The sequence below is a fragment of the Arvicanthis niloticus genome, chromosome 6 (genome assembly GCF_011762505.2).
Source record: "Arvicanthis niloticus isolate mArvNil1 chromosome 6, mArvNil1.pat.X, whole genome shotgun sequence".
Taxonomy (NCBI): Eukaryota; Metazoa; Chordata; class Mammalia; order Rodentia; family Muridae; genus Arvicanthis; species Arvicanthis niloticus.
This window is the reverse complement of record NC_047663.1, coordinates 76,828,098-76,853,744: the sequence shown is the minus strand read 5'-3', so window position 1 is coordinate 76,853,744 and position 25,647 is coordinate 76,828,098. Positions and strand designations below refer to the sequence as shown.

General features: G+C 41.0%; 1 protein-coding gene across 10 annotated transcripts in view; it reads left to right on the top strand.

Annotated features, from left to right (window-relative positions):
* Pwwp2a (PWWP domain containing 2A) overlaps positions 1-18,573 on the top strand; it is a 39,358-nt gene extending 20,785 nt beyond the window's left edge. For 3 of the 10 annotated variants that reach the window (XM_076937022.1, XM_076937024.1, XM_034505772.3), the window contains one exon: positions 1,312-10,849. In XM_076937022.1, the coding sequence (XP_076793137.1) occupies positions 1,312-2,980 (1,669 nt within the window). In that variant the 3' untranslated portion in view covers positions 2,981-10,849. Of the gene's footprint in view, positions 1-1,311; positions 10,850-13,094; positions 13,215-16,348 lie in introns of those variants that run through there. The other 7 variants (XM_034505771.2, XM_034505770.2, XM_034505775.2 and 4 more) reach the window with 7 other exon arrangements.
* The last annotated feature ends 7,074 nt before the right edge of the window (positions 18,574-25,647 follow it).

Sequence of the window (25,647 nt, the reverse complement as noted above, 5' to 3'; positions counted from 1 at the left end):
TGTATAGAAAACATATTCTTCTAATGTATAGGGTTCTATATTACCTGATAGCGTGCTGCTGATTATGGGTTCTCTGTAACTTTGCCTTATAAGACTGGCATTAGCATTGTCTTGTGCTAGATGCTGCTGTCTCAGTGTTTTTTAAAATAAGCATGTTGACATACACTGAGATATTTGGAATATGGTTTTGTTTTCATGCAAAGGCAATGAATACAGCAAATTTAACTGAAATTTCTTTATTTCAACCAAGTTACCTTAAGCCAGTTACATTTCCAGGTTTGTCTGAGAAATAGTTCTTATTTTCTGCTCATTCCTCTTCCTACTGAAGCTGGGATCTATCTATACATGCATACTGGCTCTATAACTGGTTTTAAATTGGATTACACTTGAACATACTGCTTTTCCTTTATTTTCTTTGCTTTTTCTCTTTGAGACAAGAGGCCTTGGCTGTGTTCTACAAGTTAGCTTTGACCTCAGACTCCTTTGTCACACCCTCCTGGGTACTGCCACTGCAGATATGTGCTACTTTGCCCAGCTGAAATGATTTCTGAATGTAGTATGTGATTTTAAAAAGTGAAACTCAGGGACACTGAAGGAATGAGTCAGCAGTTAAGGACACTTCTGGAACTGGGTTCATACCCCAGCACCAACATAGCAGATCTCAGTAGTCTGTAACTCCAGTCCTGGGGATTCTCTTCTGGCTTCTGAAGGCACTGCACTCATGGTATATATAGATGATATTCATGGAGCCAAAACACCAGTATATACAAAGTAATAAAAATCAAACTTTGAAATCACACAACTCTATGCCTGTCAGCATTGGAAATTAATTTGAATATCTGAATGTTGTGCTGTTCAAACTGACCTGGAGCCTAAGGTCTTCCTGCCTTAGTTTTGAGTGCAGAGATTACAGGCAGGTCCTACCACCCTGCCTTTTATTAAGCTTTCGAGAGATGACTAGAGGAAAATGATTACATCTAATATATGGGTGCATTTACTGGAAAATATACATGGTTCAGTGGGTATTTTACCACAGGGCATCTCATATTAATCTGTCTGATAACAGAAAGATCCATTTTAAGTAAAGCCAGTTAGTCTGGCATTGTCTAGGATAACCATTTATTTGGGTTATTTCTAGTTTTCTCTAAAATATAGAACCAAAAGAAGTGGAGATTGTTGTTACTTGGGAGATAGCAGTAGTATATTTTAGATTCTTGTTGTATAGATTCGTATGAAGTTGTTTATATTTAAGATGTTGAGTTACATATACCAACTCACTAGCTTCCTTTTGTTCTTCCATTTCCTTCAAAGGTTTGGGCCCCATGGGATCCCTGTGACAGTATTTCCCAAAAGGGAATATAAGGACAAACCAGACGCCATGCAGCTCCAAAGTAACACATTCCAAGAAGGGATAGAAGTCAAGCGGGAAGTGAACGGTGCTGTTCCCGATGACCTTTCTCCAGTCCCTCCTCCTGAGCGCCTGTGGACTTCCAAACCACCTCCTCTCTTTCACGAAGGAGCACCTTATCCTCCCCCCTTGTTTATCAGGGACACATATAACCAATCAATACCTCAACCGCCTCCTCGGAAAATTAAACGACCCAAACGAAAAATGTACAGGGAAGAACCCACTTCAATAATGAATGCAATTAAGCTACGGCCCAGGCAAGTCCTGTGTGATAAATGTAAAAGCAGTGTTGTTGCAGAAAAGAAGGAAATTAGAAAAGGTAGCAGTGACTCTTCTAGGTATGAAGATAAAAAACGGAGAAATGACAGTGTAGCTACTGTGAACAAAAAACTGAAAACTGACCATAAAGTGGATGGGAAAAACCAAAACGAAAGCCAGAGAAGGAACGCTGTGGTGAGGGTTTCCAGTATCACTCACAGCAGGGGCAGAGTAGTCAAGGTTTCTGCTCAGGCAAATACATCAAAAGCTCAGTTAAATACCAAGAAAGTGCTCCAGAGCAAGAACATGGATCACGCAAAAGCTCGGGAAGTATTGAAAATTGCCAAAGAAAAGGCACAAAAGAAGCAAAGTGAAACTTCCACTTCCAAAAACACACACTCGAAAGTCCATTTCACACGTCGGTATCAGAATCCTAGCTCAGGGTCTCTCCCACCTCGAGTGCGTTTAAAACCGCAAAGGTACAGGAATGAAGAAAATGACTCTTCTCTGAAGACAGGGCTGGAGAAAATTCGGAGTGGCAAGCTGGCCCCTAAGCCGCAGTCTAGATGCACCTCCACCCGCTCAGCAGGTGAGGCCCCTTCAGAAAAACAGAGTCCCTCAGAAGGCCCAGAAGAGTCCGCCAGTGAGGTTCAGGACACAAGCAGAGTGCATGTGCCTGGTGAGCAGGAGGAACTGTGGACGTTGGGCAAAAGGGGCAGCAGAAGCAGTATATCTGTTTACCTGACCCTAAATCAAGAGAAATCCGACTCTTCCAGTGCTTCAGTATGTAGCATTGATAGCATGGATGATTTGAAATCCTCCAACTCTGAGTGTAGCTCTTCTGAGAGCTTTATTTTTCCTCCAGGCTGTATGCACACACCTTCTGCCTCTTCCACTTCTACTTCCTCCTCTTCAAAGGAAGAGGAAAGCCTCAGTAATTCCTTGAAAATGAAAATCTTTTCCAAAAATGTCTCTAAATGTATCACACCAGATGGCAGGACCATATGTGTAGGGGACATTGTTTGGGCCAAGATATATGGCTTCCCATGGTGGCCAGCTCGAATTCTTACCATAACTGTAAGCCGGAAAGATAATGGCCTTTTAGCTAGGCAGGAGGCCCGTATTTCATGGTTTGCATCTCCAACAACATCTTCCCTTGCTCTCTCACAACTCTCCCCCTTTCTAGAAAACTTCCAGTTACGGTTTAATAAGAAGAGAAAGGGACTGTATCGCAGGGCTATCACAGAGGCAGCAAAGGCTGCTAAGCAGCTGAGCCCTGAAGTGCGGGCTTTGTTGACGCAATTTGAAACGTGAACATGGACAGTAAGGTAGGCAAGAACCACTAGAGCTGCTGCAGATCCCTGGCTAGTTAGGAATCATTTCCACCAGCTAGCTTGGCCAAACTGGAGAGAAATTGCACTCAGTTGGCTTTTTATATGTAATATATAGCCATTTTTAGACTAAGAAGCTTAAAGCTGAAACATGCTTCAAATTTTCTCTTAAAGAAGTAGGATTTTTAGGAGTATTTTCCGGTTTTGAAATCTAAAACCATCCTAAGGCTTAGAAGCCATAGCCTCAAATGAAACAATTTTTGCAGGGACTGTTAATTGCCATTTGTAGCTATTGTGTGTGTATGTATATGTATGTATATGTATGCATATACATACATACACATTTGATAAACTATTGTCTGTCACTATGTGACATAGGTTGCATATTTGGGGTTTCAGTAAGGGCTGGAGCTTGGGGAACAGTGGATATTCAGTGATTATTTGTTTTATCTAGTGAACACTTAGACTTACTATGCACATAAGGGTATACAAGTTTGATATTAGGCGTTTGAGAAACAAAGATGCTTGCTATGACAAATTGGGATGCTTGCTGTTTAGTTATAGACTAGGCTATACACATTGCCCAGTATTTGGGATTAAAACTATTAAGACTAGACAAGCTTGAGTCACCACTCTCTTGTCCAGTGAGGTTGTAAGACAAACTTTCAGATATTTGGTTGGGAAGTTTAGATAGGTTTTATTTGGGGTATATAAATAGTTGAGTGAAAATTTAGTCAGATTTCTCCTGACTGGCTGTTCCTAAATTCTTAGGACAGGCCCTAGCAATTTACACTTTGTGAATTAATGTCATGTGTAATTGTTGCATTTTGGATGTACTTAATTTGATAGATTTTAAGAAGCATTTTCCACTTAAGGTAATCTGTTTGCAGGTCAGAAAATGAGAAATGTAATTGTATAATGCATTGAAATGTAAAAAAAAAAAAAAAAGCTGTAAATAAAATCAACTAAATCCAAATTATTTGTGTGTGTTTCTCAAAAAGCTTTGAACAGTATCAATTTAGTAGAAAATTATTCTTTGTAATAGTGATTAGAAAAGGTGAGAAATTAAACTTTTTTTTTTATTTGTCCTGTCAGGAAATGTTATTGGAGAATAGATAAAATTCAAATAACAGGAGGTACAGTGAGGCTCTATAGTAATGCCTTCGGATAGAACTCTAGTTCCTATCAACTGCTCATGAATGCTTTTAATATTTTTTTCCCTAGTTTTAGCTTTGATAAATTGTCATGCTTTTAAAAATTAGGTAATTGTAGTTGGTTTTCTTTCTGGTCTTTTGCCTCAGATGTCACTGCTTTTGGGGCTAGTAATCTAACTCCCTATTCTGCATGGTTCACTTGTCCCTAAGATGTTATTTTTAAGAGTCTCACTATGCTACTTTGGCTGGCCAGGCTGATTTCAAGCTCAGAGCTTTGCCTGCCTCTGCCTCCTGAGTGCCTGCAGAGGCAAGGTGACCTCAAAAATTAAGTTGCTTCCAAGCCTTTTGTTTTCTTAAATTTGATATAGTTTCAGTTTGGTACTTGAGATACAAAAAGATAAACTTATGTGGATTTCTAAAATAATCCAGTGTGAGATATGTTAGTTATTACATAATAATAAAGATAATGAAATTTAGAAATGAGCTTCCTTAAGCTTGATACCTGATTATTTCTGGGAAAGAAAATAGAATTTCTTCTGGGGAATTTAGTCAATGCTTTTTGATTTTAATAAACACACAATAAAAGAAAAAGATGCATATTCTTTCCTGCAAACAGAAACTAATCTGATTATGAGAGGCTGAAAGCTCACAGTGTGATACAGGGCTTATAAAGGGAAACATCTTTCTAGGTTTTCTGAATAGTTGTTTTAGATTAGAGTGCTCGTTTATCTTTGAAAATTGATTTATTCAAGAGTCATCTAAAAAAGTAATTTGAAGTGTGTGATCTGGGCTGTTGTAGTGACTTTGAAAGTGGGTGGTGCTAATACATTCAGATGCTTTGGCAGTGTATCTTTATGGCATAAACCATTTGTCCTATTTCAGAAGCTACACGGGAAAATATAATCTGTAATTGTGGAGTATGTAAATAACATTCAGCCAGGTGTAATGGCATGTTCTAGTGATCCTATCATTTGGGAGGTGGAGGCAAGAGGATTGAGTGACTTTGAGATTGACCAGAGTACAAAATGAATTCCTGTCCAGAAAATAAACAAAGATGTGTTTGGCTCTGTGCTGCTACATGCCTTTAGCCTAGCATGTTGTTCTCTGAGTTTGAGGCCAATCTGATCTGTGGAGTGAGTTCTAGACCAGCCAGGGCTACATAGTGAGATGCTGTTTTTAAAAACATTCCAGTAGAATTTTCCAAGCAAGGTGACCATTTGAGATCTACTGCAACTTGGAGATACAACATTTTCTCAGAGAAGATAAAAGGCACCCTTTGTATGGTAATAAACCAGATGGGCTTTTTTTTTTTTTTTTTCTTTTTGTTTGGATTCTCTTTTCAGAGAGAATTGACTTAGACAAATTTCCAATGTAAGAAAAGTAGCTAAAAGACAAGGATGAGTAAGGGCAGAAAACAAATGAGAAAGTTGTCAAATCCGCATCTTCAAGAAATTTAAAACCTTATGCATGTTTCCCTCTTCATTTTTTTAGCGGTTAGAAATCAGCAAGTGGACTGGTCATTCAGAAAAAAGGTGTTTTCAATTCTAGTTTATTCCCACAGAACAGAAGACCTGCATAGGATTCACTATCTAAGTCAGATTTAATGGTGTGTCCCCAAGTGTTTTGCTTCAAGTATACCAGTCTGGCCTATCTACAGTCCACCTGAGCTTCTGATCCTCCTACCTCCATCTCATGCTGGGATTCCACCACACCCAGTTTATGATGATGAGGATCAAACCCAGGTTTTTTTCGTATTAGCCAGGCATTCTACTAACAGATTTTCGTCCATCCCCAGTTTCCTCCTAAATGGTTTTGATTTTTTTTTTTTTTTTTTAATTTTTGGAGTAGGATCTTACTACATAGCCCAGGATGCCCATAAGTCCTTATATAGCCCAGGCTGACCTTGAGCTTGTCTGTGCTGGTATTACAGGCATACACCAACATATGTGGCTGGGAACGTTAATGGTTGTTATTGTAGCCCAGTACTATGTGGAGCAAACAGGAATTTTTCTGAAGACATCATAGCCAGACAACATAGAACTGATACTAAAATCATCTTAGATAAACATCTAGGGTCTGAATTTTATCTAATTAAGAGAGGCTGTTATTTTCTGAAGTTAACTATTGAAGGAAACACATGTTCAGACATTTGGAAAGTGGCCAGTTTTCCTTTATACTGAATAACTGAATTGAGAATCAGAAAATCAGAAATTTATAGTATACATTTAAAGTTAATTTTTTTTTCTCATTTAAGTTGTGAATGTTCTGTAGTTTGGGCTGAACTAGTGGCATACTGACATGTCTAGAAAAGTTCATAATGAAGGTTTTAGTTCAAAGATTTATGTTCACTGATGGTTTCAAATAGGGAATTGGCCAGTCAGTGAAGGTCATTTTCTAAGGAGGGACAAATTCAGTTTTTGCTTTGGGGCTGTGCTAATATAGCTATTAACACTCTTATATAAAAATCTGGAGTTGAGAACTAAAGTTGGGCTGGAGCCATGCCATTTCGTGCCAGGAGACAGTAAGCGGCCAGTCTACTTCCTCCTGGTTCTGACTTGAAGGGCGCTTACTGTGTTTCCACAGGTTGTGTACATTATGTACTTGGGCTTCATTCGGCTATAGTTGCACAGTGGTAAATGAGTTTTTTGCAGAGTATCTGGGTATATATATATATATATATTTATTTGCCATGATAATTGATTCTAAGTTTATCTTCAGAGACACCATTTAAATTTGGTTTTGTGGTGCTTCTTGTTGTAGCCCACCCCAGGTGATACTCAAAAGGAAGTTGCCCCTTACTTTCCCTGTGTCTTTAGTTAAAAATAACATTCTTTGTCTGATTAAAGTGAATTATAATTTTATGCATACTTAAATAGACATGACCTAAAATTTAACCATTTTGGGGTCATATTTGTTTTTTAGAGGATTTTGTTGTATGGGCCAGGCTGGCTGGACATGCAGCAATACTTCTGCCTCAGCCACTTAGTATTGGGATCATAGCCATGTGCCACCATAACCAGTCTAAAGTTTTGCCTTTTAAAAAAAAAAAGAGAGAGAGAGTCACATTGTGTAGCCTTGATATGTAGACCAGGCTGTCTCTTGCCTACCATCTTAAAATCAATTTTAATTGTACAGTTAAAAAAACCTGCTGTGTGTGTGTGGGGCACTCTCATGCCAAATTTACAAATGCCTTCAGAGGCTAAAAGATAGGATTAGATCCCCTGCAGCTGGCGTTGTAGGCCATTGTGAGCCACCTGATGTAGGTGCTGCAAAATAAGAGCAACAAGCTTTTGGAACTCTGAGCCATCTCTCCAATCCCCAGTTGTATATTTTAAAGGTGTTAAGTATGTTTGAATTGTACCACTGTCTATCTGTAATATGGATGTTTTTCTTTGTTTTGCTCCTCCCCGCCATTGGTTTTATGAAACTAGGTCACTCTAACCCAGTCTGGTTTCTAGCCCAGAACAATCTTGCCTTTGCCTCTCAAATGCTGGGATTACAAGAGTGACTTATAATCAGTATTTTTAATAGAGTTTTAAATTTGCTGAGAATTGGTACCAGGAATGCTTGCTTCCAGGATTCCTTGCTGTATGCCTGCAGTCCTGTATAGAGATTTCCTAGATAATAGCACTAACAATGTTTATACTTAAAGAACTACTGCTGCCCCGCTGCCCCTTAGTAAAAGGTTTAGGTAAATTAATTTGACTATATTGACTACAACAATCTTTCAGTAGTAACAATTGCTTAGATAATATTTTTGTGTGTGAATAATGGAGCCATTTAAATTAGTTTGATAATAATGGAGGCTGGACATATGGGTCAACAGATGAAAGTGCAAACTGTATTGTACTCAGCATCCACTTCAGCATCAGGCAGCTCACAACAGCCTGTGACTCCAGTTCCAGGGTATTGGACACTGACTTCTGACCTCTCAAGTGTCAGGACTGTAGACCTGCACCACTATGCCCAAGTTCTAAAGGCATCATGTAAAGACAAAATCTTTACATTGTTTTGTAAAAATTTTTAAAAAGGAATATCAGTCAGGAAGTCAGCGTTGGGTAAATAGCAGGTTTGAGACCAGCTTGGGCTACATGGATCCTGTCTTTAAAAGGGGGGAAACCCTCATAGTTTTTATACTGGTATCCATGTCTACAAGGAAAGGAACACCAAGTCCTTTATAGCTGAAGTATTAGTGCCACCCTCCCACCCGATATGTATGTATAAGTATGTTAGGGTTTTGCTGCTGTTTGAGACCAGGTCTCTTGTAGCCTAGGTTGGCTTCAAACTTGACATCATCTTGTCTTTGCCTTTTATTTCTGACTCTGTCTCCTGTCATCTGCCCTCTAGGCCTGGAGTGTGTGGCTTTTAGGTTAGGCTTTCTTAAAAAAGAAAAGGCTCATGCTGGGCAGTGGGGCACATGATTTTAACCCCGGAACTGAGGAAGTAGAGGCAGGTGGTTCTCTGAGTTCTCGGTCCACTTGCACTACAGATGGCATTCTAGGATAGCCAGGGATACATGAAGAAAACCCTGTTGGGGGGTGGGGGAGTGGATCAAAATTATAATGCATAGTAAATTTGTGCAAGGTTGTCCTTTCAAACTGTTCAAAGTATTTTGCATTCATTGGAGTCTCTTATTTAACTCTCAGGCAAGGTTTTCTTAGAAGCTATTGAAGAAGTCTGCTGTGGAGGATCCTGATCTGAGGCTAGCCCAGGGTGTACAGTAAGACTGACTCACTTCATGTTTCCCCATAAAGCAAAACCAAACCAAACTGTTGAAAGCCTGAGGAGAATATTTTTCCCTCTGGAAAAATGAAATGGAAGTGTTTGGTTGCTTAAAGAGATTGTTTATGTGGAAAGGTAAGAGTACAAGAGAAAATAGTATGTAGCTTAGCAGTGACACAGGGAACTCAAGCATTGGCAGTTTTGCATCAGCCATGCTTAACAGTGGCTGTTAATATTCTTTTATCAAGCAAAGAATATTGTCTTTCACGTTTTAGGCATGTATTTGAAAGTATGAGCTCTTGATCCAGATCCCATAGCCTGACTCTGATCTGCTCCTTCTGAGCAGTGAGAGAGATCTTAGGCAGGTTGATAACCTCATGTCATCCCCTGTGAAATGGAGAGAACGAATAGTACCACCTCAGAGGGCAAATTTTAAAGCAGTAGAAAAGTGCCTGGCACAAGACCTGTGTAAATACTGCTCATATTACCAGCTACTTATGTGTAGCAGAGAAACCTTATTTTATAGTTTTGATACTATCAAACATTATGTACTTAGCATAAATGAAAAGTTTTAAGTTTCTATAATAGCACTATTAGCTACAAGTATCTAGAGGTAGCATACACTGGGAGTTTGGGTGGCTTCTGTTTTGTTTTGAGATTGGCCTTGAACTGGTGATCCTGCTTTTTACCTCACTGATTTCTGAAATTAGCTGTTTTTGCCACCATGTCTGGGTAAACTGGCTGGTTTTATCTGACATTTATAGACGTTAACTATTGTAGGTCATGGGAATTATGTATGGGATATAAAAACCATGATTAAAGTTTATTATAGTTTCATATTTAACTCAACACACGTAAAAGACTACCTAGTACTCTCCCATTTTGCTCATGGCAAGCATAGGCGTAAGTAGAAATGTTCATCTAGAGCTGGCAAGATGGTGAAGTAGGTAAAGAAGCTTGCTGCCAAGCCTGACAGGGTTTGGTCTCTGGGAACAAGGTAGAAGGAGAGAACTGACAACTTTAAATTGTCCTCTGATCTCCAAACACACAGGCTTTTGTGTGTACACACAAAAGAAATGATCTTCTGCTTGTAAACAAATGAGGCATATTGTCAGTCACTGCCTCCAAATCTGCATATTTCAAATCCTTTCCAGAGCTGAAGGAGACTCTAAGCTTGGGCCTCTACAGTGGAATTCTGTTAGGAGAGCCTTACAAGGGGTATAAGCTGCACTTGTCATCTTTTAAGGAAGCTGGCCAGTTTGCACAGCTTCTGTGTGCTCCTGGGCCTTGACATTTGAGCAAGTGGCGAAGAGTGGAATCTGTTTGCACATGTATTGATGGAAGACTTAGGAGGGAAATACTTGGCTTTTGTCTATGTGTGTGATCTTATTTCCCACAAGATGGTCGTTGTTACCCATGGCTCATTCTGAGATGCTGTTGGTTACAACTGAATGGCTAGTCCCTCTCCCTCCACTTTATTTTTTAGTAAAGAATCTGTCTGGGAGTGGCACTGTTCAAGTATTCTGGGAAGAACTGTGTGCGGGTCAGTCTAAAGCTCAGACATGTAATCAGTAACTGGTTAGAACCTAGAATGTCTCTACAAAAGAGACTTCACCTCTGCATTTCCTTCTTGCTCACATTGCATCATACACATTGGAATTTATGAGTCTTTAGTGGAATCATAGGTGCATGCATATAGTCAGAATCTTTCACTTTTTCATTCTGGGCTTTGCACTATTTCACCGTTTCATCGACTCTACCAGGGAGATTATGTACCCTCTTCTGATTGGCCCCTGATCTTTGCTGCCTGTAGGAGAGCGCCATTGTCACACTTCGGCTTTGTCTTAGAGGACAAGTAACTTCACTGAGCTTGAGATCGATGCTTTTTTATGGGGTCCTTGCCTTTACTGCATTTTAGACAGGGTCCTGAGCTCTTCATAGCAGACATTCTGCACTGGGCAGTGGCAGGGGTGTGTGTGTGTGTGGGGTGGGTGGGTGGGTGTTAAGTTTCCAAAGAAAATGTGAAGACCCTGAAAACACCAAGTGGAAGCTCGTCTTCAGCATCAGCACCAGACTCCAGTCAGGCTGTGTTTGGGAACTGACAGACTGAGATTTTATGTAGCATTGTGAGAGCTGTAGTGGAGAAATGGACAGGAAAGGTGAGCTCATCCCAGATCTTCTTTTTTAAAAGTACAGTTATTTGGGACTGGAGAGATAGCTTAGTATGGTTACGAGCTCTTGTTACTCTTGTAGATGACCTGAGTTTGGTTCCCAGCACCCCTATATAACTCCAGTTCTAGGGGGTCCATTCTTGCCTTCTGACTTCCATGGGCACCAGGCGATCATGTCGTGCACATATGTGCAGGCACAGTATTCATCACAAAAATGTTTGAGTTTGTACATGTATACAATCTATTTTGATCTTATTCCCTTCTCTCCCCAACTGCTCTCAGATTCATTCACCAACTTCATGTTCTCTTTTTAAAATTTATTTTTTATTATAGCCTTTAGTGTTCACTTACTGGAGCATGCTTGACCTACCTGACTGAGTTTAGCATGGGTGGTGCACATCTTTTATTCCAGCACTCGTGAGGCAGAAACAGTCATATCTGAGTTCTGAGCAAGCCTGATCTACATAGCAAGTTTCAGAATAGCCAAAGTCACATAGAGACCTTGTTTCAAGAAACAGACACAGAAAGAAAAATGAAAGCTGAGTAACTCCTTCAGCCTCCATCCATTGTCCACAGTTGTCAGCTCGGTGACTGCAGGATGACAGGGAAGCCTGACGGAAGTTCCCAAAGCAGCCTCTAGTGCACTGGCTCCTCTTCTCTCCTGTGTGGTTGCAGTTGCCTCTGTTAACAGTACACTTAGACTCCTGTGTCAAACTTTACTACTGAACCTCATTTTAAAGAGTTATTTTTCTCTAGAATTCAGAAGTGATTGTGTTTATAATGTTAGGATAGCTTACTTTAAGTTTTATTTACTACTCTACTGCTTCTCATTTGGTATTTAATTATTGAGATATGGCCTTACAATATAGCTCTGACTGTCCTACAACTTTCTATGTAGACCATGCTTGCTGGGAATGCAGAAATCTACCTGCCCCTGCTTCTGCTGAGATTAAAGGCTATCCGTAGCCATGCCCTAATTGTGATTTGTTTTGTTTTGTCTCTCTATGTAACCCTGGATGGCCTAGAACTCACTTTGTAGACTAGGCTGTCCTTGAACTCAGAGATCTGTTTGCCTCTTCTTCCTGAGTGAGTGCATTAAAGGCATGCCACCAATGCTTGGCATTTGCCTGACTGGGGATCCCAGAGCTGGCTGTGCTGATGATAGGAGAATTGTTTTATTAAAACTAGGGAAGTAGGTATGCAACCAAATATGTTTAAAAATAAAACTTCCTATATGGACATTGTGCTGGCTTTTGCCTATAATTCCAGCACCCAGAAAACCAAGGCAGGAGTTTGAGGCTAGGCTGGGTTACAGAGAGTTCTAGTCTAGCCCCAGGCTGTGGTGTAAGATGTAAGACCCTGCCTGAAAGCAGAACAAGGACACTTTTAAAATAGTTTTTCAGTTGCATTATGCTCAACACTTCAGGCTCTGTTCAGAACAGAAAGCCTAAGAGAGAGAGTTTACCATGTTAAAAAAAAAACCAAAAACAACTTGTTCTCAGCTGGTTAGAACCTGAAGCTATGTAACTCAGAGACAAAGAGCTTTTGATGGTCTTTGAGCTCCTGAATGATGTGATATGGGTGAGGTGAAAACTTCAGCCCTCTGGACCATCTGGATGAGGACTGCTTCAAGAACTTGCTAGTGTTAGATGGCAGCTTTTCTTTCTTTGTTCCTTCCTTCCTCTCTTTCTTTCTTTTTATTTTTTTAATATTCCCTGCCCCTCAGGGACATAAAGTGAATTACCACTTCTTCTTTTATAGACTTACTGGAGGGCAGACACCTTGCCAGGTTACACACTGCATCTTATGGGATGTATACATAAGAATGCCCTATCCTGGCCATTGTTGGGGTACTCACATGGCTTTCAAGGCTTTCCGTTTCCAAAACTGTAGTCTGAAGCTGGCAAGTTACCCAGAATAAACTCATTAGGAAAATTCAAATTAATTTGGTCTTATTTTTTAAAAATATTTTTTCTTTTTTTTCTAGTTAAGAGGGATTAAAAGCTCAACTTCTGCTCTATTTTTGTTAACTTGGTTTTTTCTACCATAGGTCTCAACAAATGGCAGCTATTACATCAGACAGTGACGAGTCCTGCTGCTCCCTTACAGTGTCTGACAGACCACTGTGGATTCAGACTGGGAGCATTGAAGTTAACAGTGAAGCGGGCAGGTCTGTCTGTCTTAAGCCCTGCCACGAAGTGAGAAGGGCACCACATCATCACTTACCCATCCCTGAAGTAGAATAGGCTAGCCTTCAGAAGACTCGTTAGTTTCCATTGACCTTGGTAGTTGGGAATGCTTCCTGTAGGTAATAATTTCCGGGAACTGGAAACAACTTTTGTAGAGTAGAAGCCTCTGTATTGAAAGCCGCCTTGTGGTGAGTCAGGTGTTACATTGTAAGCTTATGTTAGCTGCCAAAGTCAGGGACTGGCTTATTTTCTCAGTTTCAATCTTTGTCACTTTAAATTCTTCATTACTTATCACTGTATACGTGGTGGGAATGCGGCTCAGTTGATAGAGTGCACAAGGCTCTGAGATCATCCCCTGCACTGAGTAAACCAGGCGTGGTGACACATGCCTGTTAATTCCAGCACTCAGGAGGGGAAGGCAGGAAGGCAGGAAGCTCAAGATCATCCCCCTTCTGCGCGTGAGTCTGAGGAAATGTGTATGGATATGTATGTGGGGCCTCGTATGGTGGTGCACAGCTCTAATCTTGGCACTTAAGAGGTAGAGGCAGAGGTGGATCTCCAAGTTCAAGGCCAGCCTGGACTTCATAGGGAGTTCCAAGAAAACCAGATCTACAAAGTAAGACCCTAACTCTTTCAAAAAGAAAAAGAAAGCGATGCACGTGTGTGTGAATATGTAGTAAGTAAGTCTTAAACTCATTGTCATTTACATAAGGTGAGTCAGACCTTTAGGGGTGGTATGATAGGACCAAAATGCGCTTGTAATCTATTGCTACATGTGACTTAATGGAAATGTGTAAAATTGGTTTTGGACTCTTACATGGTGGGAAAGGTTTAGAGATTTTGGTTGTTCCTCTTGAACTCACCTTTTTCTGTTTTATTTATTACATATATTTTCATTTGTCTGTGTGTGTGAGAATATATGCCAGATATGTGTACATGACCTTGGAAGCCAGAAGAGGGCTCATGTCTTTTGGACTGGAGTTATAGACATTCACTCCCTGATGCTGATGTTGGGAATGATACTCAGGTCCTATGCAAGAGCAGTAATGTCTTCTTAACCACTGAGCTGTCTCTAGCTCCTGAACTTACCTTTTATTTGAAAAAGTCTTTAGTCTTTTGGGATAGGTAATGTCCTAGGGTTCTTAGTAGACCTGCTGTTTGTGCAGCTCCTGGAGAATGTTATCATTGCATGTGAGCTTTGACACTGGTTCAAAAGGAAACATTGTGCATTGAATATTGTGTCTAAATTTTGGACTCGGAGCTAAATAGGCATGGTAGCCACTTTAATATAACCAGTTAGGGGAGAGAGTCTTTGGCTTTCTGTCCTCCTTCTGTAGTCCTTAGTAGTTCTTGGCTTTCTTGTTCTGGTCTTCAACTGAGCTTCAGTGGGCCTGACATTAAAATCTGGTTTTGGAGGCTGGAGAGATGGTTTAGTGGTTAAGAACACTGGGTTCTGTTCCAGAGGTTTTGAGTTCAATTCCCAACAACCACATGGTGGCTTGCTGTAATGGGATCTGATTTCCTCTTCTGGGTATATGTAAAGACAGATTGCTCATACATGTAAATATTTAAACAAATCCCCAGATTTTCAAACATTTCCTTCAGTTTATAAAAGGGTACACTCACTTCCAAAGTTTTGTGAGTTTGTATGGTAGTATTACAGTCAGGTTAGCTAGCGATCTCATCTCAGAAAGCTGCGTTTAAGTCAGCATTAGTCATCCTTGTTTTGTTTTTGTTTTTTGTTTTTTTTCCAGAAGCAACAAATACATGGGCCCTTCATCTTAAGGATTGCAGTATTTTAGCTAGAAGTCATTTTTCATTGCTTTAAAGACACATGAAAGAATGCCCCATGGAGTTTTACTTTTTATAGGCCCTGACCCAGGAAGCAAATGAACCATAGTAACACTTGGAAGTTTACTTAAAAATCACCTCTGTCAAACCATGAGAAAGATACAGACTTTGAAGTTTTAAATATCAGGAAAGATGAGTGCTTTTTCTTTTTTCCGCATTCCTTGTGTGTTTTATTATTCCACTGAAATACCATTATCTTTGGTTTAAAAAATGTATTTGATACAAAGATCATCTTTCTTGGGTCTCAAGCTCCCATGTGGAGGGTACAGGTAGGGACTGGATGGTAGTGGGCGCCCACTACTTTGTGTACTAGCTTTTTGCTAACCCTAGGCAGTCTGGTCCTGCTGCTTAGAAGTGTTTTCTCTTAGTCACACTGTCTGCCACTTATGCCTGGGGCCCTGCCTTTACTCAGAACGCTACTGAAGAGTGCCTTGTTGGTGTCAGGTGTAATAAGGGGCACTGGTCAGTTCACTGAAGTGGTCTAGTAATAAAAGGGCACTCTCGATGCCTTCAGATAGGTCTGACTCTGGGGAGGCTCCCTCCAGTCCCCTGTCCGCTCTGTGCAAGTAGTACAGCGTGATCTACAGCTGATTTTTGACCTGACTTGGTTCTGTATGTGAGTTTGCTGTGGACTAACCAGTTAGCTTTGATGATGCACACCTTAATCACAGAATTCAAAGAGATGGAGGCAGGAAAGATCAAGAGTTCAAGGTCAGTTTGAGGTCATCTTGGGCTACAAGAGACACTGTTTCAAAAAAGGGGAGGAATCAGGGTAAGGCTGGGTTTGGTGGCTCACACCTTTAATCCCAACATAGAAGCACAGGTAGGCAGTTCTTCATGAGTTCCAGGACAGCCAGAATTACATGGTGAGACTGTCGAAAAGAACATTTTAAAAAGACTGCAGGTTAACTGTGCTGGGGAAAGGCTGGTGTTTCCTAAGAGTCTATCTCTGCTACTTTGTATTTTAACTTAGAAATAACATAAAGACAAAGTCAAAATTCTCTTGCTATTAGGCAAATACTCCTAAGGAAAGGACTCAGGTGATAGCCATATGTGTTGGGATTTGGTCAGATGTGCTCAGATAAATTAGACAATGCTTCTACTGGTCTAGAGTGGCAGTAAGCTGTCTTTTAAAAGTCAAATATTTGTTTTAAAAAGAAATGCGGTGCGATCCCGTGATCTGTAGGGCTTAAACAACAGACTTCTTTTTCTCCTGTTACCTATGATTAACTACATTTTCTTCCTTTTGTTTATTGTATTTCAGCACAAAGGCATTAGCAGACTGCTGGTTTCTTGGACGTGTACCACAGTGACAGAACAACAGAGCAACAGGACTGAATAAGATTGGAGCTTTAAGCTGCACTAAGAAGTAAATGTAAAGGCAGTGACTAAAACCAGTCATCTACACAGAGGCAGTTGCAAGGTAGAATGAATGGAAGAAAAGGTATTAGGGAATATTTTATATATAGAGAAGAAACAAACTGCTGCAATAAATTATGCATGAGGTGAGGAGAAAGTGGTATGAGCAATGTGCAGGACGCACTGAGTGGCGCGGAGGAGCCACTGACAGTAGCTTCTCTTGAATGTGAACAGTAGTTTGGACAGGCCTGCCAGCCATGGGATGGTGCAGAAATGCACAATTGTTTGCATACCTAACCTTTGTGCTTTCTCCAAGGATTATGTTTATCAGTTCAGAAGTGAGCAGAGGTGTGTTTAAAATGGCACTCCAGTGAAACAGCAATGGTCACATGTGCTAAGGCCAGTGCTTCCTTCAGGGTGCCAGTAGGAGCAAGAGGAAGATGAGCTGACATCCTGCTGAAAGGATGGCTAAGTGCCCCGCCCCACCCACAAGTAAAATGTGGATCTTTTAATAAAACAGGGCTGTATTATCTTGGATATATGTTTGCTTGTTAGAACATATTAAGATGTATTTATTTGCCACTAGTATTTAACATTTTGTGCACATTTTCATAACTACATTCATACCTTTTCATATTTTGACTCCCAAGTGGATAGGCTAGTGTTGAACTTGGAATGAAATCATACACTCCCAAGAACTAGCTCATAATTCTGAGCTGGACAGGCTTTTATTATTGCCTCTTCCTTACTGAGTGGTGCTGTTCAGAAAAGCTGACAGCATCGGTGTTGATCTGGACCTCTTTCCACAGCCAGAAGCCCCTCCTTCTCAGTGCAGGAGATTCTTACAGGTGTCAGGGAGCACTTGGCCCTGGGGAACAAGTGGCAGAAACATCCATGAAAATAGCCTAAACTTTTGGTGCATGGAACATGAATTCTTAACAGAGACCACAAATTTTCCTTGTCTTTGCTAAATACATACTATGAACCCCCTTACTTTTTCTTGTCTAATGAATGGAGAACACATGAGAAAATCAGATGGACCTGTTAGTACTACATTTTTAAAGCATTTTATATTTGATGGTGCCGTAATTTTAATAATAAAACTGAAGATTTTTAGTGGCAATACTGATTTATTTTTTAAACCAGAAAGATAACATCATATTGATTACTTATTACAAAAAGAAAAAAAAAAAGAAAAAGAAAAAAAAAAAAAGCCAAAACTAAAAAAGAACTAACTCATAGTACTCATTCAAAGCAACACAAGTGACGAGTGAGCACTCGGCTCGAGAGCTCACTTCCTGGGATCTTCCTGTGTGGGTGAGCGTGCCCAGCAGCCCACTGCTCAGGGTTAGGAAGTGCTCTGCGTGGGGTTTTTAGATCATTTACTATACCTGACTGTGATTTAATTTCTAACTCAAGAAGAAAAGCCGGGTAGTCTGGAGTCTAGTGAGCTTAATTCCGATCCTAACACACTGCAAGTGCTGGGAAGTCCTGACTGCATCTTACAGTGATCTCTTTGGAGACTTCACATCATGACATCATCTTATCAAATGGGCTCAGGAACTATAACAGCAGGGAGCTGTAGAAGACTTGACTCACAGCTCCAGGCTCTGGGGTCAGTCTCGTCTGAGACCCCAACACCAGCAGTACCTTTCATGCTCACTCAGGAACCAGTGTCTCCCAAGCCATGTGGAATTATGCATGGATCATATCAGGAAGACCTTTAAGCTTTAGAAATCTTTATTTGTAGAGTGATGGAATTGACCAAAAAATAATATTAAAAAGGCAAAAGCACTGGGAGAGATCAGGCTTTAAGACTCTACATATTTTTTTTTCCTCATGGCAAATCCTTAAAGGCCTTTTATTACAAATTAGATTTTCATTAAAAGAAGAAAGGACACTTGGTGGTATTTAAAATCTAGGCCTACCATGTTACAACTTCATTTTTATTGCTTTAGTTGCTTAATATTTAAGCTCTGCTTCATGCTACCTTTTGTCTGTATTAAAGTCTTCACAGGCCTATTTCATTTGTAGACTTGAATTGTTTCTCACCTTCCATCTGCTCGGAGTTAAATGTTAAAGAATGTTGTGTAACGTTATCCAATAAAGTCTTTGATTTTTTTTTTTTTTTTTATTTAAGAACTGTTTTACTGTGTAGGGGTTACCTTTAAAGTGGTTTTTGATTTTTTCTTTAAACTTTAAAATCCAACCGAGTTTTGTGTTCTGGGATCACTATGACTTTGCCTATAATTCACTTGTCCTTATCTAAGTTGGTACCGTCCACCAAGGCTACCTATCTACAAGGTCTATGACTACTCAGGCTGGTGAATTTCCACCAAAGCTGCCTGTTTACAATAGCTTATAGACATCTGTTTCGGTGCTTTTCTACAGAGACCCAAGACTTTATGTTAGCAGGCATGTATGTCAGGCCTATTGCTGATTTTAGGCCTATGGCTGGTTCTAGACCTTCAGTGTATAAGCAGGGCTGCCCCTGACATCTACCATAGTTTATAGGATTGACCTGTAAACCAGAAATGCTTTGTCATTAGGAAGAAAATTAGTTTATGAAAGCCTATCAGGTATCAATTGAGGTGTTTGTTTGTTTGTTGTGACTAACATAGAAATTTCCCCATTTCAGTAAAGCAAGTTGTTGAAAGGCCAGGCACTACAGAGGATGTATAGAACCTCCAATGTCAAACACTGCTTCATTCAGTTTAGCTAAATATCCATAAAAAGAAGCCACTGGAGTCTGGATCAGTTTATGAGCCAGAGCTGTCAATAGCACATTATCCTGGGGTGGTCAAACCCAGGATAATGCTTGCATACCCCACAGATAGATGTCCTCAACATCTAACTACTACTTTTACTTTATTCAGTCCTTATGTCCTTCGCCTCTGAAGACTGCTGAAACTTCTTTCAAAACCTTAGTGGATTTCTGGCTTCAAAGTGAAGGCACTGTCTGGAAGCTGCATTTTGTTGGCTCGTGATGTGCCAGTGTGAGCCCAGGTGATGGCCCAGTATGGTCTTAGCACGGTACTCCGCTCGTAGCAGGGCAGTGCTGATCTCCCAGTGCTGCTGTCTCCTCAAGAGATGTTTCCTTCATGTCTGTTGTGACTCCCAGGGCTTGATAGCAGTTCTAGCAAGAGGAACTTACACATGTGTCTGAGGAGTGACCTGCTGACAGTCTCCACTACCAACTGTTCTCTGTAGGCTGCCATGGAGGGGGTGAGGGAGCAGTAGGCCCTGCTATGCCCAGAGTGAAGGGAAGGAGGAGGCAGGGGATGATTTTAAGTTTTGGCTTGGGAAGCTTCTGTATGATGGACTTTTTATTCATAGCTTGTAGGCCTTGAAGGGGTAGAAAATTGAAAGTACTCTTAGATTATAACCATCTCAAAAGAATTGTAAAGGTAGAGGCTGCTGAGACAGATGGCTCAGCAGGGGAAGGCACTTGTTACTCAGCCTATTTGAGTTGGATCTGTATGACCCACGTGGCTGAGGGAGAAAAATGACTCCTCACAAGTTTTCTCTGACCTCCACACATAACGCTATGGTAGGCAGGCATGAACATGGACATAAATGTAATTTTTAAAAAATGTGTCTTAAAAAAATTCATTCTTAGGTTCAGCAATTACCAGTTCATGACCAAGGATATTGAAGTTCTTGATGCTTTGAAATATAAAAGGTATTTTTAACCCTTGGAGGGTTTTACATAGTAATTCTGGCTAGCTCAGATCAGCTTCTTGGTCTCAAGTAGTCCATTTTTCTAGTTTCAGGACCACTTATTGAACTCTGAAGCGGGCTCACGGTCAGCTGTTACACATTAAGCATCAGAAAGGGATGAGAAATAACTACTATACTATACTATACTATACTATACTATACTATACTATACTATACTATATTCCCTGTACAGTATATGGAAGAGACAGAATCCCAGCCACATTCAGTGAGTCAGGAGTTCACTGTAGCTTCAGCCTTCCAAGTTTTAGGGTTATAGTAACAGCCAACATGTCCAGTGAAGGTGCTACTGGATGTATGTATAGTAGCATACACACACATAGTATTTGTTATATTCAGTCTGACCATGGGCCTCATACCTACTAGGCAAGCCTGCCACTGAGCTGCAGTTCTAACACAGACTTTCTTAGATTTGTGTTCACTTATTTTTGAGGCAGGACCTCTTTATGTAGACTAGGCTGCCGTCAACTCAGTTCAGTCTGACTGCTTCCTGAGTGCTGTGATAAAAGGCATATGCCACCATGCCTGGCCATTAAACATTTTTAAATTTTATGTGAATGAATACTTCACCTGCATGTATATTTGAGCTGTACATGCATGCTTGATTTCCATAGAAGTCAGAAGGTATTAGATTCCCCAAATGAGTTATGAATGAATGTGAACTACCATGTAGGTTCTGGGAACTGAACTTGAGTCTTCACCAAGTTTAACAAGTGCTCTTAACTGCTGAGCCATCTCTCCAGCATTGCCCCACTACTTCCTTCTACATTAATGAAATGTAGAAGGTGTTACTTTGGCTATTCTGGGCCCATGTAGGCCAGGGTGCTACAAACTAACAGATCTTCTTATCTTTGCCTCCTGAGTGCTGGGGTTAAAGGTGTGCCACCAAGTTCAGTGTGCAACTTCCTTTTTTGAAGGGAACCCAAATGATAGAAGAATTGAGTGGATGAAGGATGGAGGTGACAGGCTAAAAAAGATCACAGCCACCAAATTAATTCAGGGAGATTCTGCAAAGGTGATGTGGATGCACAAAACATATGCACAGGACTGTCACAAAATTTAGCATCTTAAAAAAGGGGCTGAACTTTGGGCATGGTGTCACATGACTGAGTATTTGGGAGGCAGATCTTTGAGCTTGAGGCTCTTCTGGTCTTCATGGTGAGTTCTAGGCCAGCCAGGACTACATAGGGAGAGCCTGTCTGAAGAGAAAAAGGTAGGACTTAAAAAGAACACCAAAGAGGCAGGGTAAAGGAGTGACCACAGAAGGGCAAAGGAACAGAGATCCAGGCTTGGCTGCTGCCTCTGCATGTAAGCTAACAAGGCTGCTGTATTGTATTGGGACAGCTCTGTTGAGCCCCAGCAACTCTAGCCATGCTTTTGGTCCCAAGAACAGCCCTACAGGAGAGCCTAGGTAAGAGGAAAAGCACAGAGGCTTGCCACTTTGAGATATAGTATCTGATTTGTACTATGGTCTTAGAAGGTACCTGAACAATCTGAGTAAAGCTTTCACTCAGGTCCTAGCACTCAGGAGACTGAAATGAGATGATCTTGAGTTTGAGGCCAGCCTGGGGTACTACAGAAGCTGCTGTCTGAAAAGAAAGCTTAACAGGTTAGGAAACGTACTAAGTTCAACACTAGTCTAGGATACATGAAACCCTGCCTCAAAGAAAGTGTCCCCTCACCCCCAGCAAATAAAGCTACCATTATCTTGCACAGCTATCTCAACAGTCTGGCTCATGGGCTCCTGTCCTCCATACTCTTCCATTTTAATGTCCTGGACCCTGTTAAGTTTGTTGTAAAAGGCAGGGTTTTCAGGCCAGCTTAGCACTTGGAAATACATAGCCTCTGCAGAAACACATCTTTCAGGTTTATGTTTAACACTTGCTTTTAGCTCACAGCCTGCTGTCTATTCAGAATGGTACTGAAAAGCCCATGTCTGGTCTTCCTAAATCCCTCTGGGTACTTGAATACTGTGTGAGTGATATCAGTAGTTTTAGAGGCAAGATTAGAGACTCATAGCATCAAAAAAAATCTTGTCAGCCCAGCCAACATTAAGGTGATCCTTATCATCCACAGATGTCTTGTACCTGAGCAACCTTGAAAAAACAATGTCTGGGCATTCTGCTAAAGCTGAGATGTTGGCCCACTACTGTAAACATGAGTCACTAGGCAGGCTTAGCAACTGTCTTAACTTCTGTATCTGGACATAGAGTAATGTTCTCTACTTAGAAGCACAGTTGTGTGGCATTTTGGAGAGACGGGATGAAGTACAAGTACTGACTAACAATACAAGCACTGCCAGCCTAACTGGCTGAAGTACTGTGAAAATAGGCACATGCAGAAAGAAGAAACAGATTTAAACCATGCCTGGTGGTTCAGGTCTGTCAACTGAGGCTGCAACAGGAAGTTAACAAATTGTTAGGCTAGGCTATGGAAGTCTAAGCTGCCCAAGACACAGGGCTTTAGGGATATAATCAGTGGTGGAGCCCTTGACTGGTATGCCCAAGGCCTGAGTGAAATTTCCAGCACAGAATGTAGGCAGCCAGGATTCTAAGAGTGGAAGGTAAATATAAGAGCGGTATAAACCCACGATGTAAGTAAAATTAAGTAATCTATGGTGAATGGTTTACAGAATGACAAGAGTAGGAATTTACTGCATAATAGCCCTAAGTATAGGGCTCCTATAGCCCTAATAGCTCCTAAGCCTCTGGAGACACTCCACCAATAGAAAAGCACCAGGTGAAAGTCACCTGATGGTGTGGCTGTAGATACAGGAAACTGGAAATACAGCCAGAGGGGTGGAGACACTGAAGTTGCAGGATAGGAACTTATGAAATTCTCAAGTCTTACAGATAACCGAGATGTGAAACAACTGAGGATGTTCTACTTAGTCATGTTCTACATGAGTAAGATAAAGCAGAGTAGCTTCAAGTGACCTCTTAACAGAATCTATGAGTTCATGTATATAACTGCTGGATTCTCATTGCTGAGCAATCCTAGTGAGCCCTTCACATCTGCCAGAATTACACTTGCCCCAAGAATGCATTGGTGGAAAGTATTGGTGACAGCTGGACCATCCATTCCTTCATTCATGAATGAGGTAGGGTCTCACTATGTATCTGTCTGTACATGCAGATAGAGCACTCACATATATTAAACAAATAAATCTTAACAAAACCAGGGGCTGGCTCAGTGTTTAAGAGCACTAACTGCTCTTCCAGAGGTCCTGAGTTCAATTTCCAGCAACCACATGGTGGCTCACAATCATCTGTAATGGGACCTGATGCCCTTTTCTGGTGTGTCTGAAGACAGCTACAGTATATTCAATCTTAAAAAGAAAACAAACCCAATAGGCACTTGGACACCGACTCTGAAGACCTTTAGGTTCATTGTTAGCATCTCTTGTGGAATCTAGGAACCAGAGTGTGGAAAATGACACATCACAGGCTGCTTCCTCCACTGCTAGGAGTCAAATCAATGGCTCACACATGCTGAGGCATTTATTCTATCACTGAGCCGTAGCCCACTCTCAGCTTATTGTAGACAATGTCTCTCCTCAGAGTTTTATTTCTTGAGACTCTTATGTAGTTAACAATGGTCTGTCTTCCCTTCCCAAGTGTTTGGTTACTATGGGTGTGTGCCACTGTGTCCGTTTTTTTTTTTTTTTTTTTTTTTTCCCCTAAAGCATTTCTAAAAGGAGATTGAAAATTATTTGCTTTACCTTCTGCAATATTGCTGGAATTAGAATGCATGTCACTGGGTGAGCGGTACATTACCTACCTGTAATGTACTTTGGGATGTGGAGGCAGGAGGATCAGGAGGCCAGCCTGGCTGTACCAGACCCTGTCTCAAAAAAAAAAAAAAAAGAAAAAAAGAAAAAAAGAAGCAAACACACTTTGGAGTCTGGTCTGTAGCTCTCAGTCCTCAGCATTCCCAAGGAAGGAAATTCAGGTGTACCATTTGGGGTGAGGGAAGAAACCACAGGACTTTCAAAATCAGAAAATAAGCAGTAGTAAAGCACTGTGAGCCAGCCCTCTACATGCCTCAGTTCCACTTCAGGAGGTTGCTATTCCCAAATGTTTTCAAAATCTTAGATTTAGGGGCTGGCTTATGGACATCTGAGCAACCACATGATCCCCCTTTCCTTTCTGCAAGCCCACAGTTGTTGCCTGGTCCATGCAATGCTGGCTTCCCTTCATATTCTCTAACAGTTTGTGGGCTGGAGCAAGGGAGAGGGTTTCGAAACCCAACACCTAGACTCAGGAGATGGTTCAGTAAAGTACCTAGCATGCATGAGGCACAGGCAGGTAAATCTGAGACTAGCACGGTCTACTGGGGTGTAGGCCAGTAAGAACCATGTAGTCAATGAGGAAGATGCCTGATGTCAGCTTCTGGCCTCCACACACTTGCACACACACACCTACACACAAAAGCAATACCTCCATACCCTGCAGCAGCGTCTATAAGGAAATGTAACTGGCAATATTACTTCCCATTCTTTGGCCAGAAATCCTTCAGAAAGGGCTAGAAACATGACTCATCAGTTAACAGTGCATATTGTTCTTGCAGAGGACCCAGGTTTGGTTGCTAGCAACATGGTGGCTCCCAACTGTGACTCCAATTTCTGGCCTCTGTAAGGCAAGTCTGTGAGTGTACATGCTGTATATAATAAACTCACACAAGCATACACATACACAGAACTTGTCCTATCTTGTAGGAACCTCAGGCTTGCTTCCTGAAGGCCTAGGAACTTAGGAAGGGGAAGGTGTGCAGTGGTGACTGATTTGTCAAGCCCATCTTTCAGTCTGGAGCTTGTGGCAATCCTTCTGCCTCGTCCTCCTAAGTGCTGGGGTTACAAGTATTAGCTAAAACAGCTTTGCTGTCTACATGTTAAATCTGGCACCCAGTTTCCCTGAAAAGGGTATGTATAAAAAGAAAAATCACACACAAGTTGTACAGAAACTCTGGACAAAAACTGCTTAGCACGTTTGGCCAACTTATGTTATAGTGTAAGTTCCAGGGCCATTGTCACACACAGCTCATAAAACAACAGTGTATCTCATCTCCAAAATAAGGCCCATATGTCACTGTGACACTCAACTACAACTGAAAACTCAACTAGCACCAACAGATGCCTAGGTAAACAAAAACTTCTGCCTTCATGCAGCCTATACAGGTTCTGTTTGGGGACAAACATACCCTTCTGAATGATGGGATTTTAAGCTGAAATTAGCACTGAAGCTTGGTCAGAACCATTAATTTCACAACCTTCACAAAACTGAAGATTGACATAGACAGCTTGTGAAGCAGGATTTCTGAATTCTGGCACACTAGCCATTTATTTAAGAGAGAGTCAAGCAACAAAAACTGTGAAATTCAGACTCAGTGACCTTGACTGAAACCAGAACTGGTCCCAAATTCTACTTCAGCTGCTGTTATGGGAACAAAATTAACAACATAGCCCCC